We start from the raw sequence: 18,687 nt of genomic DNA on the forward strand, positions 1-18,687 counted from the left end.
AAAATAGTAAGGATTCAGGATTAGATCCCCCATACACTGTTGGAATGCAGGAATGAAAATTTGAAAATAATATGATGTAATCTTCTGAAGTTGAATACTGTAACATACCCTTAGACTTAGAAATTCCTTCTATACACTTCCCCTAAAGAGATTCTTGCATATGTGCACCAAGAAATATGTTTGTAGCAGCATTGTTTGTTGAATAAAGTAAGTAGCTACAACAAGCAAACAAAATCCCAAATGTTCAGGGACAAGGGAATTGATAGATAAACTGAATTATATTTACATAATTATATATTATATGGCAAACAAAAAATAATGAACTACAGTTATGTGCAACAACATGGGTAAACCTTTCAAAATTAAAATGTGAACGTATCATAAGTATACACTTGGATGGTTTTTCAAAGATGACCATCCTTATATACCTACCACCCAGATCTAACAGTAGAACATTATCTGTATCTAGGAAGTGCTCCTGGTGCCCTCTCCTAGTCACTTACCCACTTTGTTCAAGGTAACTAGTGTCCCAGCTGCTAATACTATACATTAATTTTGCTTGTTTTGAAGCCTTATATTAATGGAATCATATAATACAAACTCTCCTGTGTCTAACTTCTTTTGTAAATATGTTCATAAGATTCATCCATATTGTTGAGGGTAGCAGTATTTTATTCATTTTCATTGCTGGATAGGATTCCATTGTGTGTATATATTTATCCTTTCTGAGGTTGAAGGACAATTAGATTGCTTCTAGTTTAGAATTATTATGAAGAACGCTGCTAAGACCATTCTTGTTCACTTGCTATGTTCACCTTCTATTCAATATGGATGAATTTTTAAAAACATGATTTTGAAAAAAAAAAAAACAAAACATGATTCTGAATGGGGAGGAAAGTTCCAGAAGACTACATACAGTATAATCCCATTTTTATAAAGCTCAATCATTCTCCAAGAAAGCTGAATAAATTGTTTGTTGATATATCCATATGGGAAAAACTGTTTGTTTTTTTACTAAGCAAAGACATGATGAACAGAATTCAGGATAACAATGATTTTGGGGAGGCAGAAGAATGGGATATGGGAAGAGCCCACAGTCCCCAAGTCAAGTGAAGTGTTCATTGGTATTTATTTATAGTACTTGGCAGAACTCTGTTAGCCTTTGCCCTGCTTCATTTTGTACTCCAAGGCCAAACTTGCCTGTTACTCCAGGAATATCTTGACTTTTGCATTCCAGTCCCTTATGAAAAAAAGGACATCTTTTTTTGATGTTAGTTCCAGAAGGTCTTGTAGGTCTTCATAGAACTGTTCGACTTCATCTTCTTCAGCATTAGTGGTTGGAGCATAGACTTTGATTACTGTGATATTGAATGGTTTGCCTTGGAAATGAACTGAGATCATTCTGTCATTTTTGAGATGGCTTCAAAATATATATGCACATCCACTTACATCCATAAGTAATGATATAATGTTTTATACATAATGATGTAATGTTTCATACATAATAGTGGCCACCTGGGCTCCCAGGTGGCGCTAGTGGTAAAGGATCCCCCTGACAGTGCAGGAGACATGAGACACAGGTTCGATCCCTGGGTTGGGAATATCCCCTGGAGGAAAGCATGGTAACCCACTCCAATATTCTTAGCTGAAGAATCCCATGAACAGAGGAACCTGATGGGCTACAGTCCATAGGGTTGCAAAGAGTCAGACACAACTGAAGTGATTTAGCATGGCAAGAATTTTCATTCAGAGAAAAACTTTGCTCACAGGATACATTTTGATGACAAGCTTGTTGGCAAGCCTATTCAGTTTTCCAGATATGAGTTACTTAAGTTTTCCTTTATCTCACTCACAGGCATTCAAGATGGGATGGAATCCTAAGAATTCTGCCTGATAGTTTGACTGTATATATCTCTTTTATGAAGATTAAGATCATTGTATTGGTTTAGATCATGTTTAAATTGTCAGGACATGCAAAGATAAGACCATATTTTGTGAGTAGCCAAGTACCACATGAAGATGAAGGTCACTTCTAAAAAAATTACCTGGGGAAGAGTCAGCTGTTTAGACAGGAAACTGGAACTAGGATGACAAAACCTTGATGGTTTTAGGGCTGGGTTCAGCATGTCTGGAATTTGAAGAATTTGGATGTCTAAGATTGTATTTATGGGCAGAATATAATCCGCTGCCCTCAAACACACAGAGGGAGAGGTGGACTTGGTAGGGTGGGTCCCTAAAAAGGGTCCTCACTGGGTGTGAACCTCACAATCACTTGAGGTTTGACAATCAGACAGACTTTTTGAATTGGCATCACTGCTTCGTTTATTAAAGGTGAATGAACTATGTCAGGTTCTCATAGTGAAAAATTCTTTTATGCTATCCTTTAGTAAAGTTCATTTGAATATTCTGGCCCTGCTGTAAAAAGCAAAGAAAGGGTTCTGTCCACACGGATGCCCGTGAGTCAAGGAGACAACGTAGTATTCACAGGAGGTACTGGGGAGTATCAGCAATCAGAGAGAGAATCGGGGACAGAAGGATATGGAGGGATGCAGTTGTGTACCTGGAAACAAACGTTTACTTCCTTCTAGCATCAGCCTCAGAGGTCCTGTGTGTGCATGCGTGCTAAGTGGCTTTAGTCATGTCTCACTCTTTGCAACCCTATGAACTGGGCCCTCCAGGCTCCTCTATCCGAGGAATTCTCCAGGTAAGAATACTGACGTGGGTTGCCATGCCCTCCTCCAGGGGATCTTCCCAACCGGGGATCAAACTCGTGTCTCCTGCATTGGCAGGCGGGTTCTTCACCACCAGCGCCACCTGGGAAGCCCTAGAGGTCCTAGATGGCAATTTTATTCTGGTAGGAAACTGAGTTTCTGATATTGGGCCCCCAGCTTTTGAGAACTCTACTGCCCTCTCCATCATCCATGTTACTTGTACACTTAGGTGGCTGCATTGAGCACCTTGGACTAGTGTTAAATCCACTCATGCATTTTAAATTATTTACATTCTGCTGTTTGCTTTTAGCATTTTTCCCCTAATTTCCTAGACCTAGAAAGAAATAAAACTGTTTTACTTTTAATAGTGTTACCAAACTAGGTTTGTCTGACATGCAGCAAGCCAAGTGAGGTTTGGCAGAGAAAGGGTTTATTCTCAAGGCCACCAAGTGAGGAGAAGGGAGAACAAATCTCATATCCACTTCCCCAAAGGCAAGGCACTTGGGATAGTTATGGGATAAATCTGAGGTGGCAGGAGCATGGGGAAACTGGAGGCAAGAAAGGTGAGGTAATCATCATTGTGCAGCTAAGCCCCAGACTTCTTCATGGGACACATGCTCAGAAAATAGTGGCATTAGTATGTTTTTAGGGTGGAGGTTTTGGCCTTCTGATGTTAAAGGTCACCAAGTGGACATTTTTACCATCTTAACCAGTCTTAACTGGCTGGAGATTGAACTGGACACAGCTGACTCCAAGTTCCTAATAAACAACTTGGGCAAACATCTCTTATTATTTAGGCCATGTGACACTTAGAGACACACAAGATTTTGTAAAAACAAAGCAAACTTGATCAGTGATAGCAGGTTACAGGTGTAATAGAACTAACTGATGATTACCCCCAGTTTCAGTAGATGTCCATGGAAACATTAAAAACTTGGCTGATGTTCTTGCTAGTGACAGATAAATTAATCCATATTTCTCAGTATGATTATTGTATAATTATGGTTTCTCCAATACTTACTTGCCCTCTTCTGTATCACATTTATACCCTTATTCATTCAAAACTATTTGTTGAGCATGTGCTGAGTGCCAGGCACTGTGCTAGGCTCTGAAGATACAGATGTGACTAACCATTCCTGTCCCTGAGGAACTTTTGGTCCAGTGAGAAAGACAGACACATAGACCGGTGATGTAGTGAGTGTGTGATAGTCATGACTGGAGAATAAAGGAGCAGAGAGAGCATTACTTGTAGGGGAAGGGTGTGGTCAGCACATGCCTCAACCACAATTTACTCCTAAGCTGAATCAAAAAAGGCCCTGAGTCTTTGGCCAGGATAAAGGGGGTAAGGAGAATAAGGGGTAAGAGGTAAACTTATGGTAAGTGTCAGAGGACAGGGCTTGAGCAAGGATATGAAAGTGAGGAAAGAATGCTACATGTGGGAGATCTAAAAATAGCTCACTGTTGCTAGGCTATGAGGCTTGAGGGGGAAATGACAAAGGATGAAGCTAGAGAGAGGAAGCAGATATTGAATGATCTTGGATGATCTTCAAATTCTCGGTAAGGAATTTGAACTTTAGTTGTTGGGAGACATTGGAAGGTATTAGACAAGTAGTCTCAGATGGTAAAGAATCTGCCTGCAATGCAGGAGACCTGGGTTTCACCCCTAGGTTGGAAAGATCCCCCTGGAGATGGGAATGGCAACCCACTCCAGTATTCTTGCCTGAAAAATCCCATGAGCAGAGAAGCCTGGCAAGCAACAGTCCTTGGGGTTTCAAAAAGTCGGAAACAACTGAGCAACTGATACTAACACAGACAAGTAATGATGTGATCAGATTTTAATTTGGGGTTCATTACTGATGGAAGATGGGTCTCAGAAGTTCAAGACTAGAGGCTGGAAGAAACTGTAAGGGAGTTATTGTAAACAGATAGGCAGCTAATCATGAAAGGCAAATCTGGGGCAGTGGTAGTAGGGATAAAGAGGAGACTGACCTGTATGATTCCCAGTCTTCTGACTTGGCGGGCCTGATGATGATAACACCATCAGCTGTATTTCATAGAACTGTCTAGAACCCTGACCTCTACAAAGTTAAATAGTGTATCTGGAATTTTCCTTATCTATACAATTTTACTCTGTTCTATTTACTTGTGCTGGAGACAAAAAGATTTTTAAAAGTAAATTTAATATTGCAATCATGTACAATCAAACATTTAATCTTTTTATTTACCTGCTCCTACTTAAAGATGGACATATTAAATACAAGGAAATATGTAGGAATACATACAAGAAAATATGCCTAAGAATGTATTTACAATAAGATTTCCTACATATAATTAGCTTGCCTTGTCTGAAGTTACTGAGGAAAGTTGCCCTACCTCAGCAGTGAACTTATGACATTTGTATTCTTTGTGATCAGATGATATCTGTTGCTCTCTGCTCCTCATTTCTGCCTCTGATATTCAATTGATTAGAGATTATCAGCTGACATTCTGGTGTGTTATAAATATACATGGGTAAAAACAACTTCAAGTCTATTTTAGAGTGAATGAAACTTTAAAAAATTTAGTAAGCTTTGGAAATTATTGCTAATAGATGGGGAATTGTTTGGAAATCAACTACATAGGGATATATACTAGAGAAATAGATATTTTTAGAAGGGAACAGTTAACCTATGCTAACATATTTAAAAGACACGGGTTTAATGCAAATTATCCATGTAGATAATTTGAATTGGAGTCCATCTTTGTAGAGTGCCCATTTGTCAAGGGAATCTGCTTTCTATGATTATAGCAAATATAATGATTTGTCAATGGGAAGTAAAGAGCTGCTGAAGTGTGTCTTGTGCATGAGTGGCAGGAGGAATTAGAAAAGGAATAAAAACTGTAATGATGTTTCCTTATTTTTGCTTTTTAGTAGAAGAGTGAGTGCTTTCTACAGTATATTTCACCTGAGGAACTTCAGGAGTAGAGTTGGTTTTCTAAATGTTTATTAAAATTTCTTTGCTGGAGGGAACGTCAGGAAGTTTGTAAATATCTGTATTCCTTTTAATTTCTTAGAGTTGTTTCTAAGTTTGCCTAAATTTACTTCACCTTGGTGGAGATGGAAATGGCATCCCACTCCAATATTCTTGCCTGCAGAATCCCATGAACAGAGGAGCCAGGGGGGGTGCGGTCCATGGGGTCACCCAGAGTTGGACACAACTGAAGTGACACACTTCACCTTGGAGCACTTGCCATGTAGGATGTTTCCTTATACCTGTGTTTTAAAGTAAGGAAGTCTTGTTTGATAATAGCATTTGCTAAAATCTGTTGATTTCTTTCTTTGTGCCAGACCCTGGCTAAACATTTTATAAACAATGGCTTAGAGAGTTAACTGATTAGGTCATAGTCATGCATCTGATAAGTTACTAAACCAGGAATAGGATCCAGGTCACTGGCATCAAAGTTTTGTTTTAACCACTTCTGGAGTTACTCAGAACTGGCACTGAAATCTGAAACAGTCTTGACATTGGATTATAGAGGCAGTTGTCACTGACACACTGCTCTGCCAGAGTTGTGGGGAGATTCAGCAGACCTGGGAACTGTTAGGCAAATGGTATACATAACCTGATTTACTGTTTTTAAAGCATTTAGGACAGTTATAACACTAAATACATGTATTTGAAAAGAGGAAAAATCCCAATTCAATAATCTAAACTCTCACCTCAAGAAACTAGGGAAAAAAAAGGGACCCAAAGCAAGCAGAAGGAAAGACTCAATAAGGAGCAGAAATCAGCAACCAAAAAAAGATAAAAGAAAAACACTGGAGAAAATCAGAGGCCAGAATCAAGCTCTTAGAAACAAATCAGTAAACCAACAACCTTGTAAATTAACTATACTTTTTTAAATTTATTATTTTAAATTATTTATTTTAATTAGAGGCTAATTACTTTACAATATATGGTGGTTTTTGACATACATCGACATGAATCAACCATGGGTGTACATGTGTCCCACTATCCTGAAACCCCCTCCACACCCCTCCCCACCCCATCCATCTGGGTTGTCCCAGAGCACTGGATTTGGGTGCCCTGCACCATGCATCAAATTTGTACTGGTCATCTATTTTACATATGGTAATATACATGTTTTAATACCATTCTCTCTTATCATCCCACCTTTGCCTTCTCCCACATAGTCCAAAAGTCTGTTCTTTACATCTGTGTCTCTTTTGCTATCTTGCATATAGGGTCATTGTTACTTTCTAAATTCCATATATATGCATTAATATACTGTATTGCTGTTTCTTTTTCTGACTTACTTTACTCTGTATAGTAAGGCTCCAGTTTCATTCACCTCATTAGAGCTGACTCAAATGCATTTTTATAGGTGAGTAATATTCCATTATGTATATGTACCACAACTTCCTTATCCATTTGTCTGCCAATGGACATCTAGGTTGTGTCTGTGTCCTAGCTATTGTAAAGTGCTCCAGTGAACATTGGGGTGCACGTGTCTCTTTCAGTTCTGGTTTCCTCAGTGTGTACGCCCAGCAGTGGTATTGCTGGGTCATATGGCAGTTCTATTTCTTTTTTGTTTTTTTTTTTTTAAAGGAATCTCCACACTGTTCTCCATAGTGGCTGTACTAGTTTGCATTCCCACCAACAATGTAAGAGTGTTCCCTTTTCTCCAGCATTTATTGTTTGTAGACTCTTTGATGGCAGTCATTCTGACAGACTTGAGATGGTACCTCATTGTGGTTTTGATCTGCATTTCTCTGATAATGAGTGATGTTGAGCATCTTTTCATGTGTTTGTTAGCCACCTGTATGTCTTCTTTGGAGAAATGTCTGTTTAGTTCTTTGGCCCAGTTTTTGATTGGGTCGTTTATTTTTCCAGTATTGAGCTGCATGAATTGCTTGTATATTTTGGAGATTAATTCTTTGTCAGCTGCTTTGTTTGCTATTTTCTCCCATTCTGAAGGCTGCCTTTTCACCTTGCTTGTAGTTTCCTTTGTTGTGCAAAAGCTTTAAAGTTTAATTAGGTCCCATTTATTTATTTTTGTTTTTATTTCCATTACTCTGGGAGGTAGTTCATAGAGGATCTTGCTGTGATCTATGTCAGAGAGTGTTCTGCCTATGTTTTCCTCTAACAATTTCATAGTTTCTCGTCTTACATTTAGATCTTTAATTTATTTTGAGTTTATTTTTGTGTATGGTGTTAGGAAGTATTCTAGTTTCATTCTTTTACAGGTGGTTGACCAGTTTTCCCAGCACCACTTGTTATAAACAGATTGTCTTTTCTCCATTGTATCTTTTTGCCTCCTTTGTAATTTTTTTGAAAAGCACATTGAAAAAAAGAAAGGAATTACATATCATAAGCAGGTAGGGCTTATTCCAGAGATGCAAGGCTGGTGCAGTATTTGAAAACCTGCCCCATTGCATCATGTGAAATGGATAAAGAGTATTTGGAATGTTTGGGAACTTGTCTTCTTGGCCTTGCACTCCTACGGAGGAAGCAAGCAAGGGGGCAGGAAACCAGGAGCAGCAGCAGCCAGTGGAAAGAGCTGTGCCGGTTCAGGTTTCCTGGGGGATGACCTACACGTGTAATGCACCCTGTCCTTCTTTTTGGAAGTAAATACGGTTGCTGAAAAAGGCCTTAACAAAAATCAGACTACTTTTTTTTTTTTTTTTAACGTGAGGGAATTCTCTCCCCCGCCTTTTTAAAATGGAACATTTATAAATCTTCCTATGGATGCTCAGCTGGGGAGGTACTGCTCCAGGCTCTATTCCAAGAGCTATCAATCATTTAGAATTTACCTTAAACAATATAGCAGTGAGAAAAGACAGAAGACACTAATAGAAGTACTCGCCTACTCAGGGGTCAAGAGAGAATCACTTCAGAGCGACCGGCGTCCTCAGAACCTACACTTGAGGCCGCTTTTGCTTTTACGGAACAGTTCCCGGGTTGTTCTTTTTCTTTTTTTCTCCTGAGAGAATGGGGCAGTTCTGGGGCGGGAGGGGATGGGTCAAGCAGTCACAGAGCCCTGCTCCGGGCAGCACACTCGTCCGGCCGAGGCGAAGGGGGGAACTGCGTGTGTCCACGTCCACCAGGTTGCTCTGCATCTCTCAGCCTCGCAGTCCACGCCTACACTCGCTGCGGAAGGACTGTGTTACAAATTAACGAACGCCCAGGTCTGACCGGATTGGGAAACCGCGGCGATTTTGATGTGGGGTCGCTGCCCTGCACAAGGTGGACTCCGCGCGGGTCACCCCGCCACATCCACGCGATCCCGGACGCTGACCCCGGCGCCACCGCCTTCTGCGCAGAGACGGGGAAACCCCGCCCCCCGCGCGCTCCTAAGCTGTGATTGTGAAGGGCACCTTCTGCAGCCAATCAACACCCGCTCACTGGGCGGGGCCCGCCTGGTTGGTGGAGAGTGTCGGTCGGGGGCGGGGCCCTTGAGCGACAGGAATTCTGACCAATCATCGGAGGCCATGCTTCGGCCCCTCCCCTCCTCCGTGCTGGCAGCCCTGCCTGGGAGCCGAGCCCGGCAGCGGGGCATGTCCCAGGGCGAGTTCGCAGAGACTGCCGCTCTTCTCCGTCCCGCTCTCCTGCTGCCTTTAGGGCCTTAGGCTCTCTGCGTTAAGAAATGGCCGGGGAGTCCAGCAAAGCCGTTAAGTACTACACCCTGGAAGAAATCCAGAAGCACAACCACAGCAAGAGCACCTGGCTGATCATACACTACAAAGTGTACGATTTGACCAAATTTTTGGAGGAGGTGAGTTGATGGAGGCAGGATGCCGACCGGGGCTTGGGGGGGCTCCCTGCCGAGACTTGCCTCGGCTGGGGGCGGGGGGGCGGGATTGATCTGCGCACGACTCCGCGTGCACACCGGAGTGTGGTCACCCGCGCGGGATCACCGGGCTCTGCACACCTGGGAGCTCTCCCCTCATGCACACGTCTGTGTCTCTGCCTCCCTCTGTGTGCGCGCTCCCTGAGTGCACAACTGGGAGCGGACTCCGAGTTTGTACCCCTGAGTCTGCGCGCCCGCGTGTTTGTCCCCGGAGGCTGCACCTCCGGGTGTGAACACCTGGGGGCGACCGGAGGTGCATAGGTTCTGCGGCCAGGTGAGCCAGTTTCGCATCCCGCGGCGCGCCCTCGTACGGCGGGAGCCGCTTCCCAGGACCGTGCGCGGGCAGGTGGGAGATCCCCGCTTCGCACTTGGTGGGGAGCAAAGTCTCACGTGAAGTTGAGGGCGCAACCACGGGAGGATTTTTGAAGGTCCTGTTTATCTTGAGTTTGCATAGGCCAGGTCTTCATCTAGGACCAGGGTCATGCCACTTATTCCTGGAGTGTATTCCTAATTGGAGCCGGCGCCACTCCACCATCCACGCCCGGTCACCCGCTGTTCACCTAGAAGGCGCCCACTGACATTTAAGCTATCCAGTGCTGACTTCAGAAAGGCGCAGTACTGGACTCCAGCGAGCGGCTGGGGTGGGGGTTGGGGGTCGGGGGGCGAGTGGCTGAGGAAGGAGGGAGGGACAGATAAGTGAACAGAACCAGTGCGACTTCACCCTTAGGCTTGCGCTTTGAGAATTGTAAAATAGCTGGGTAACTTAGAGGAAAGCAATCCTTTGCCTTGATTCTTTGCATTGATTATAGTTTTTTGCAATAAATTCTAAGGGGTTTTTGTTTGCTGCCTCTGGCTGTTTTGTCACTGTGTGTGTGTGGGAGGGGGGGGGTTTAGTCATAAATTTTTTTTTAAACAATTTTTTATTGGAGTATAATTGCTTTACAATGTTGTGTTAGTCTCCGCTATACAACCAAGTGAATCAGCTGTATGTATACATACATCCCCTCCCTAAATATATTTTTTAATTGAAGGATAGTTGCGTTACAGAATTTTGTTGTTTTCTGTCAACATGTAACACTCTCCTTCATTCCCCCAGACAATAAACAGGAATGTTTAGTGATGGGAATTCTTTACATAGCTTGTGAGAAAAATGAAGATAGAGGCCTGGTCTGAGCTGGATCACAGTTTGTATCAGAAGACATTTGTTTTGCAGAGAATGTTTAATTTTTTTAAAGTTTGAAGTTGTTTATTAGCAACATATTTTACTGTTAAATTGTCACCAGGTGATGTACCAGAAGATAAAATAGTGTCTTGATGTGGTTAAGAGTGGTTTATAGCATAGGGTCAAATCTGTCCTATCCCTTCTGCTGAGCGACAGAGCTTATTTGCTATAGACTTCAGTCTTGCATCATAACATCAGGCCTAATTGATACCAGATGTCTACTTACAACTGTTCCTTCCCCATTCCCACGGTGTGTATAATTGTGGGATTTTAAAATCCAGTGTGTACTTACTTTATTGGTGTCTATAAAAAAGAATAGTATGAAAAAGTGAAAGTGAAGTCGCTCAGTCATCTCCGACTCTTTGCGACCCCATGGACTGTAGCTGGCCAGGCGCCTCCGTCCAGGCAAGAGTACTGGAGTGGGTTTCCATTTCCTTCTCCAGGGAATCTTCCCGACACAGGGATCGAACCCAGGTCTCCCGCAGTGCAGGCAGATGCTTTACCGTCTGAGCCCCCAGGATGTTTTATTTAATGAAGCACTTGCCACTTTTTCTCTTTTGTAGGGTCTGTCGTGTTCCTTGCTGCCTCACTCACCAGCCGTCAGTATCATCCCCACCCCCTCACCCCCACCCCAAGACAACCAAACATGTCTCCAACTCTTGTCAAATGTCCCCTTGGGGAGAACAAAGTCACTCCTAGTCGAGAATCACTGCCCTAAGGTATATCTTGCATGACTTTTTTAATGGATACATTTCTCAGAAGATAAGAGATTATTAAACTGTACTATAAACCATTTACTTTTATATTTCATTCTTATGAGGTAGAAAAAGAATTGCACAAAGTTTCTAAACAAAACCGGAAGAAATGCAAACCAACTGATCAGTGGGTCAATTAGCTGCCAGCAAATTCTGTTTATTTCTCACTCAGTTTTCAAGACTCTGTTTAAAAGGAGCTTGGGGAGAACGTCTCTCAAGAAAAAATGTGATGAATTGCATTTATCACTAATATTTGATAACTAATACTTGTAGCTAGGTAACTCAAAACTACTGTTTGTAGTAAGATAAATAGAAATAAATTTATAATGGTTCCTGTATACCAAACTTTTCTTTGGGCTTCCCTTGTAGCTCAGTCGGCAAAGAATCTGCCTGCACTGCAGGAGACCCTGGTTCGATCCCTAGGTTGGGAAGATCCCCTGGAGAAGGAAGTGGCAACCCACTCCAGTATCCTTGCCTGGAAAATCTCATGGACAGAGGAGCCTAGTGGGCTGCAGTCTATGGGGTCACAAAGAGTTGGGCACGACTGAGTGACTAACAAAGTGCTCCTTCAGAGCATATTATCTACCTGTAACGCATTTGAGTCAGTTCTAGTGAGGTAGTGAGGTAGATGAACCTAGGGCCTGTTATATAGAGCAAAGTAAGTCAGAGAGAAAAACAAACATTGTATATTAATGCATATATATATGTATATATGGAATCTTGAAAAATGGTATTGATGAACCTATTTTCAGGGAAGGAACGGAGACACAGACAGATAGCAGACTTGTGGACACTCGGGAATGGGAGAGAGTGGGACAGGTTGGGAGAGCCGCTTTGAAACATGCACATCGCCACATGTAAAACAGATAGCCAGTGGGAGTTTGCTCTTTGACACAGGGAGCTCAAATCCTGTGCTCTGTGATAACCTAGAGGATGAGGTGGGAGGTGGGAGGGAGGTTCAAGAGGGAGGGGACATAGGTGTACCTATGACTGATTCACGTTACTGTATGGCAGAAACCAACACAACATCAAAAAGCAGTTATCTGCCAATTAAAAAAAAAATTTTTAAAAATTTAAAAAAAACACTTGAGTTTGGAACACCGCTACCCTCTGGTACTAACACCGTTCCTTTTGATCAGTGGTCCAGAATCTGCCAAGTTCTTATCATGGAGACTGTGGAACTTGAGAGGAAAGAGATACCCTTTCTATTCTCCAAAGCTTCCGTTTGAGGAAGCAGGAGTAACACAGTAAACAATGCAGTGGGCAGGGATTTAAGCACAGAAAGCTGCGCTCTACCAGCCAGAGTCTAGTCCAGTGATGGGGCGTGGACCCAGAGCGGCTGTGTGAGGCGTCAGGCTTGGGCTCTGGTGAGTAGGACCTAATGTCAGTGTAACAGATGGGCTCCCAGAGCTGGTCTGGGTTCGGCTAAGAACCAGGACAGTGGCTGTGCAGTGGGGCCTCTCAGAGGTGAAGGCGTGCAGCGAGCAGAGAGGCTCACCAGCCAGGTCTCTAGCTGGTCATCCGCAGTGCCGACCTTCCCAGAACATCTGATTTCACTTCGGAGGGGCCAGCTGTTCTGTTTGCTGTTATCACTGGTTTCCCTTTCTGGGACCATCTCTGATTAATGCCGTGTCATAGTCTCTGGCTTTTGGCCCCCTAGCCCAGCCATCCTAAGATTCCCCCCGTGACTTCCTGCATCTTAAACACACATCTCATTCAGAGACCTGCAGGGGGCTCTGCCGGTATTTCACGTCTTCCTAGACTCCTATTCCATCACTCTATTATTCCAGTGCTGTTTAATTCCATCCCTTCTTCTGAAACAAAGAGCCCGGAAGATCTGTTTCTCCCTGCTTGCACTGCTTCCTTTCTTTCATCATTTAAACTCCAGAAATTCATTAAACTTTCGCATGCTAACTAGAGAATATTCTGTGTGTGTGTGTGTGTTCAGTTGCTAAGTCTCTCAGTCCAACTCTTTTGTAACCCCATGGACTGTAGCCTGCCAGGCTCCTCTGTCCGTGGAATTGTCCAGGCAAGAATACTGGAGTGGGTTGCCATTTCCTCCTCCAGGGGATCTTCCTGATCCAGGGATTAAAACTGCATTTCTTGCGTCTCCTGCACTGGCAGGCGGATTCTTTACCACTTAGCTCCATCAGAGAATATTTTGCTTTCCCTAATTTACCCAAATATGAAAGAAGTTTGTTTTTTGTTTTTTGCCTTCCTACCTCTAAAGTGGACTTTCAGTCTTTATGGCCTAGATTTCCTTATATATCATAGCTTTATATGCAGGTGTGCATTCAAGTTGACAAAGTGTGTATTGCGATGTGTGGAAGGGAGTCCTAGTCTATGCCTGTGCTCTCTGCCCCTCATGTGCCTTATTTAACGTAAAATAGCAGGATGACAATGGTACCAACTTCAAAGGGTTGAGATAAGAATTAAACAAAATAATGCTGGTTAAACAAACAGCACGCCGGCAAGCGTGTGGTCCGCACAGTAAATGGAAACCTCTGTACCTGCGCAGGTCACGCATGGGCGCGGCTTCTGCAACGTTGTATGTAGCCGAGTGTGAATATGAGATTGTAGGTGAAGGGGTAAGTTTGGCACGTGATGTTGAATTGAAACAAGAGAGTGTTATGAAAATTATATCCTCTGGTCGAGAATACCAGTGACGCTTCTGAGTTGTGCATTGAGCTCCATCTCCTGGAATAATAGTCTTATAAAGCTGTTTTGTTTTCCAGAGAAGAGGAGACACCTGAGAGGGAAGACTGGTTCGCATTTGCTGGCAATCTGAATAGCAGCAAGTGTTTGGTTACTATCTGACACTGGCTACCACATTCTGAGCCTTGTTGCCTACGTATTTTGAAAAAGGTGGTTTGTGTTTTTTCAATTCTGATTTCTAGTCTATGAAATCATATTTGTGAAGTTGAGTCTTGTCATTTCTGACTGTGTTGTTAGTGAGGTTAATGATTCTAGAACTTTGGGGCCGGGAACAGAAATGATTTGCTTTTCCCTTTCTGCAACTGAGGCAATAGCATTTATCCAGGTCTCACCAGTACTGTGGAATAGGAGAAGAAAGTATGACTTAATAGATGGCAGTAATATTGCTTTCAGTTCAAGTCATTACATGTTTCATTTGTGAAACAGACATCTTGAAAAATATTAAGAAGCATAATACTTAGTGTCAAGCTGCTCCCCTTCCTTTATATGATCAAAATGGAAATGTTTCTACAGAATATTTTCTGGTGGGCTTGGGGATCTGGTGCTCTGTTTCTGCACCTTAGATGTTCCTTCACAGCTTTCTGCCTCACGGAGCTGTCGGCCCCTGACTCACTTCTGCTTTTGGAGTCTTAGGCAGTGCTCTCTATAGCAGGTTTTGTTTTAGGGACTTACTTTCTGTGGTTTTCCTTCAATACAGCTACCCACTTTGCAGAGACAAATGGTTCCAAGCCTGGGGGTCCAGGAACAGAGTGTGGGTGCGGGTGCCTACAACTCAGTGTCTTTAATTTTGAAAGACACAAAAGACCCTACATCTTTACCCTTGGTAGGACTGTCATATTTAGTACTAAAATCCAAAGTGCCTTTGCCTTTTTTCGAGGAAGTTGGATAATACTCTGAATCTTATACTATTAAAAAGCTACAGTTGCAAATATGTCTTTGAGTATGAAACAGAAAGGTTATTATTATTCAACATATGTAGTTTAGTAAATAGAACTCAGAAAATGGGAAATCCGTAGGAGGGAAATATAAAGGGGGCCCTGGTGGTAAAGGTAGTGTAGGCTTCTTGGTAAACGGGCATCAGAGCCTCAGCTCACATGGCGTTGTGAGCCTGAGGGCAGGGCCTCCTGTATAGTTTCTGCTTATGTCTGTGGAACTTTCTGGTGCTTTTGAGAAGAAGGCCCAAGAGTGCTTGTGAGGCTACTTTGTTTTGTAACAGTAAAAAAAAAAAATCAAACACTTGACATTGTTGACTTCTGGTGTTTGTTTTTTAAGGTGGATAGAAGTTATGACTAAGAGAGACAGCTTATGCCGGCCAGTTTAGATAAGTCAAAGAATAGATAATGCTCATTTCTACTCAGTGCAGATGTCTGTTACAAATCCTCCAAAGCCACAGAAGACAGCCAGTAAGTACCAGTTAATATCATGGAGTCAGAACAGCCCCTGTCGCATTAGACATTCATGGGAAGGTATTGCGGGGGGTTGCGGGTGAAGAAAGCCAGATCTAGTCCTAGTATTATTTTTTAGATGACCTCAGGCAAGGCAGGTAAATACTTTAAATCATTTTCTTCATTCCTCTGTGGAGAATATCCTGTACCTGCCTGTACTTCAGATTTGTGAACACTGGAAGAAGAATGTGTGTGAACATGCTTGGAAAAGTATGTTAATATTTCACTTAGGGTTTTCTTATGAAATAAGTGCCATAATTACTTTTTGTCCTGCGGTAGGACCAATATTTTCTTTGTAGGAACACATCTCGGAATTTACAATGATGTGCTCACTTCAGCAGCACATACACAGAAATTGCAGTGTTAGCCAGTAAATAGGAATGGTTCAAAATACAAATTCACTAGAAGTATGTTGTTCAGTCACTCAGTCGTGTCCAACTCTTAGGGACGCCATGGACTGCAGCACGCCAATCTTCCCTGTCCATCACCATCTCCCGGAGCCTGCTCAAACTCATGTCCATCGAGTCGGTGATGCCATCCAACCATCTCATCCTTTGTCGCCCGCTTCTCCTCCTGCGTTCAATCTTTCCCAGCATCAGGGGCTTTTCCAGTGAGTCAGCTCTTCACAGCAGGTGGCCAGGGTACTAGAGCAAAGTATTGGCCTGAGGTAACAGCAGACTAGCTCAGGATTTAAGATGTAGCGGCTCAAAGCCACAGTTCTGAAGTCGGTTTTCTTGGGAACATTTGCTTCCCTGTGTTTATTGGCGGGCTGCTTGCGTCTTGCACTGCGTCGTGAACGCAGGAGGGTGAGTTGGAGAGGTGGGCAGGGAGCAGGTGGCCTGTGCTGACGCGGGGAAGACCTGGAAGCTGCCTGGTTCAGGGCGTGGGTGGCCTGACCGCCTAAGGTGTCAGGCGGCCCTGGGCCCGTGTGCAGGGCGGCAGCCGCTGGCCCTTCTGTGCTGAAGGCCCTGGCCTGCCAGTGTCTGCCTGCTCTTGCTAACTGTGGGCAGGCTGTTCTCTGAGCTTCATGCAGCTCTGTAACAAACTGGCCAGGACACCAAACAGATCCAGCCTGCTTTCAGAAAGTGTTAAGGCATGCTGGGCACATGCCTTCCCCTGGTGGGATTGACAGTGACAGAATGGACACTTCCCGAACGTTGGCTGACCCTCAGCGTGTGCCTGATGGAACTCTAAATGCCCTTTGTGTGTACACCCCTCCTTCACACTGATGCTTTTACTCCTCGAAACCATCCTTGCAGGTTGTTGTTGGTGGTGGTCGTGGTATTCACCTTTTTAAAGCAGGTTGTTGGTGGTGGTGGTCATGGTATTCACCTTTTTAAAGGATAAAAAAGGTGGCTTGGAACGTTCAGTAACCTGCTCAAGACATTCCATTAGTGATGATAAGCCAGGGTTTAAATCTGGGACTGTGACTCCAGTGATTTTGCTAATTCTGTGATTAGGGTGTGAGAACTAAGGGAACTAGTACAGCTTTAAAAGAAAACAGTCATCCTGTTGGTCCACAGTCGCTGTTACTTACTTTGGGATTTCCTCCCCAGCAACTGCCATCCTGGGGTTCTCCTTAGGAGCCAGGGAGAAAGCGAAGGAAATTGGTGAAAGAATGAGAAGAAAACCTTTGTAAGTCAAAAGGCAAAAATGTGCTTTTCTCTCCACCCCTCGCTGTCATTTTACTGTGTCGCCTTCTAGAAGGTGGCAAAACCAGCCATCGCCCGTTTCCTCAGGGGAGTTTTCGAGTAGATTCTGGGGGAGTCTTCAAGGATGACTCCTCGTGTTAGGATTTGTTCTTCAGGATGATCTGAAGAATCCGTATTATTTCAGTCAGGAAGCAGGTGTTGGGCATGGGTGCAGAGGCTTATTGTTGTTCTCTGGAGGCCCTCTTAAATAACTGGCCTGGAAGAGCTTGTCCTGCATGGAAATCGGATGCGGCTTCTGCTCTGATAAAGCCCTTCTGTGGGTTCAGTTGACCCCTGCCCGCCCCTCCCCACCCCCTTGCTGATTTCGGTCCTGTCCCCTGCACTGTGGGTGGAGCCGTGTTTCCTTGACTGCCAGCATCCACCCCCGCCCCCAGCAACTCACATGTGGCTCTGGGGGGCCTCGGGCAGGCCTCTCCCTCCCTCCTTCACGCCGTTTCCCGTCTTCATCCTCCTTTCTTGTGACAATAGTTCTTAGACTGTCTTCCCTTCAGAGCACGTGTCCTGCAACCCTGCTGACTCAGACGGTAAAGAATCCGCCTGCAGTGCGGGAGACCCAGGTTCAATCCCTGGGTCAGGAAGATCCCCCGGAGAAGGGAATGGCCGCCCATTCCAGTATTCTTGCCTGGAGAATCCCATGGACAGAGGAGCCTGGCGGGCTACAGTCCATGGGGTCGCAAAGATTCAGACACGACTGAGTGACTAACACTTTCACTTTCATCACATTGGCTGTTGCTTTATGAGTTTTCAGTTCAGGTCGTTATTAAGCTGTTATTATACGAAAGGATGTAATTTCTGGAAGGACATAAAGAGCTGCATTTTCTGGAAACAGACTGTCGTTTCTGTTCCCCGTGCGTCTGGAATAAAGTGCCGCCCTGTCCTGGTGCCGGAACCTCAGCTGTTGCTTCACCACCACCTCGCCCCATGCCTTTCCGTGTCCCTCACACGCGGGGCTTGTTTCTGCCCAAAGACTTGGTGCGGCTTCCCTCTGCCTGGGTGTCCTTCTTTCATCACGCACTTCAGCTCGCGGCCCAGGGTCTCTTCCCGGCACGGGGATTTCCTGCCTCTCCTGCAGTGTCAGAGAGTTCCGGGCTCTGTTTCCCAGTTTGCCTCAGCTGACTCAGCCAGGGTCACGACTTCAGCTGTGCTGACAGCTCCTGGATTTCTACCTCCAGCTTACAGAGACCTCCCTCCCTCCTACACTCTGGATTCTTGCATCTGAAACCCACTTCACGTCTCCACGCAGATCTCTGGCACGCTTCTCAGACCCAGCGTGTTGGACTGGGCCGACCCTCCCTC

General features: G+C 44.1%; 1 protein-coding gene across 1 annotated transcript in view; it reads left to right on the plus strand.

Annotated features, from left to right (window-relative positions):
* Positions 1-9,220: 9,220 nt before the first annotated feature.
* The window catches only part of LOC122684806 (cytochrome b5), a 34,132-nt gene continuing 24,665 nt past the window's right edge, over positions 9,221-18,687 (plus strand). The window contains exon 1 of the mRNA XM_043889213.1: positions 9,221-9,467. Within this exon, the coding sequence (XP_043745148.1) occupies positions 9,339-9,467 (129 nt within the window). The 5' untranslated portion in view covers positions 9,221-9,338. The remainder of the gene's footprint in view (positions 9,468-18,687) is intronic.

The sequence above is a fragment of the Cervus elaphus genome, chromosome 27, assembly GCF_910594005.1.
Source record: "Cervus elaphus chromosome 27, mCerEla1.1, whole genome shotgun sequence".
NCBI lineage: Eukaryota > Metazoa > Chordata > Mammalia > Artiodactyla > Cervidae > Cervus > Cervus elaphus.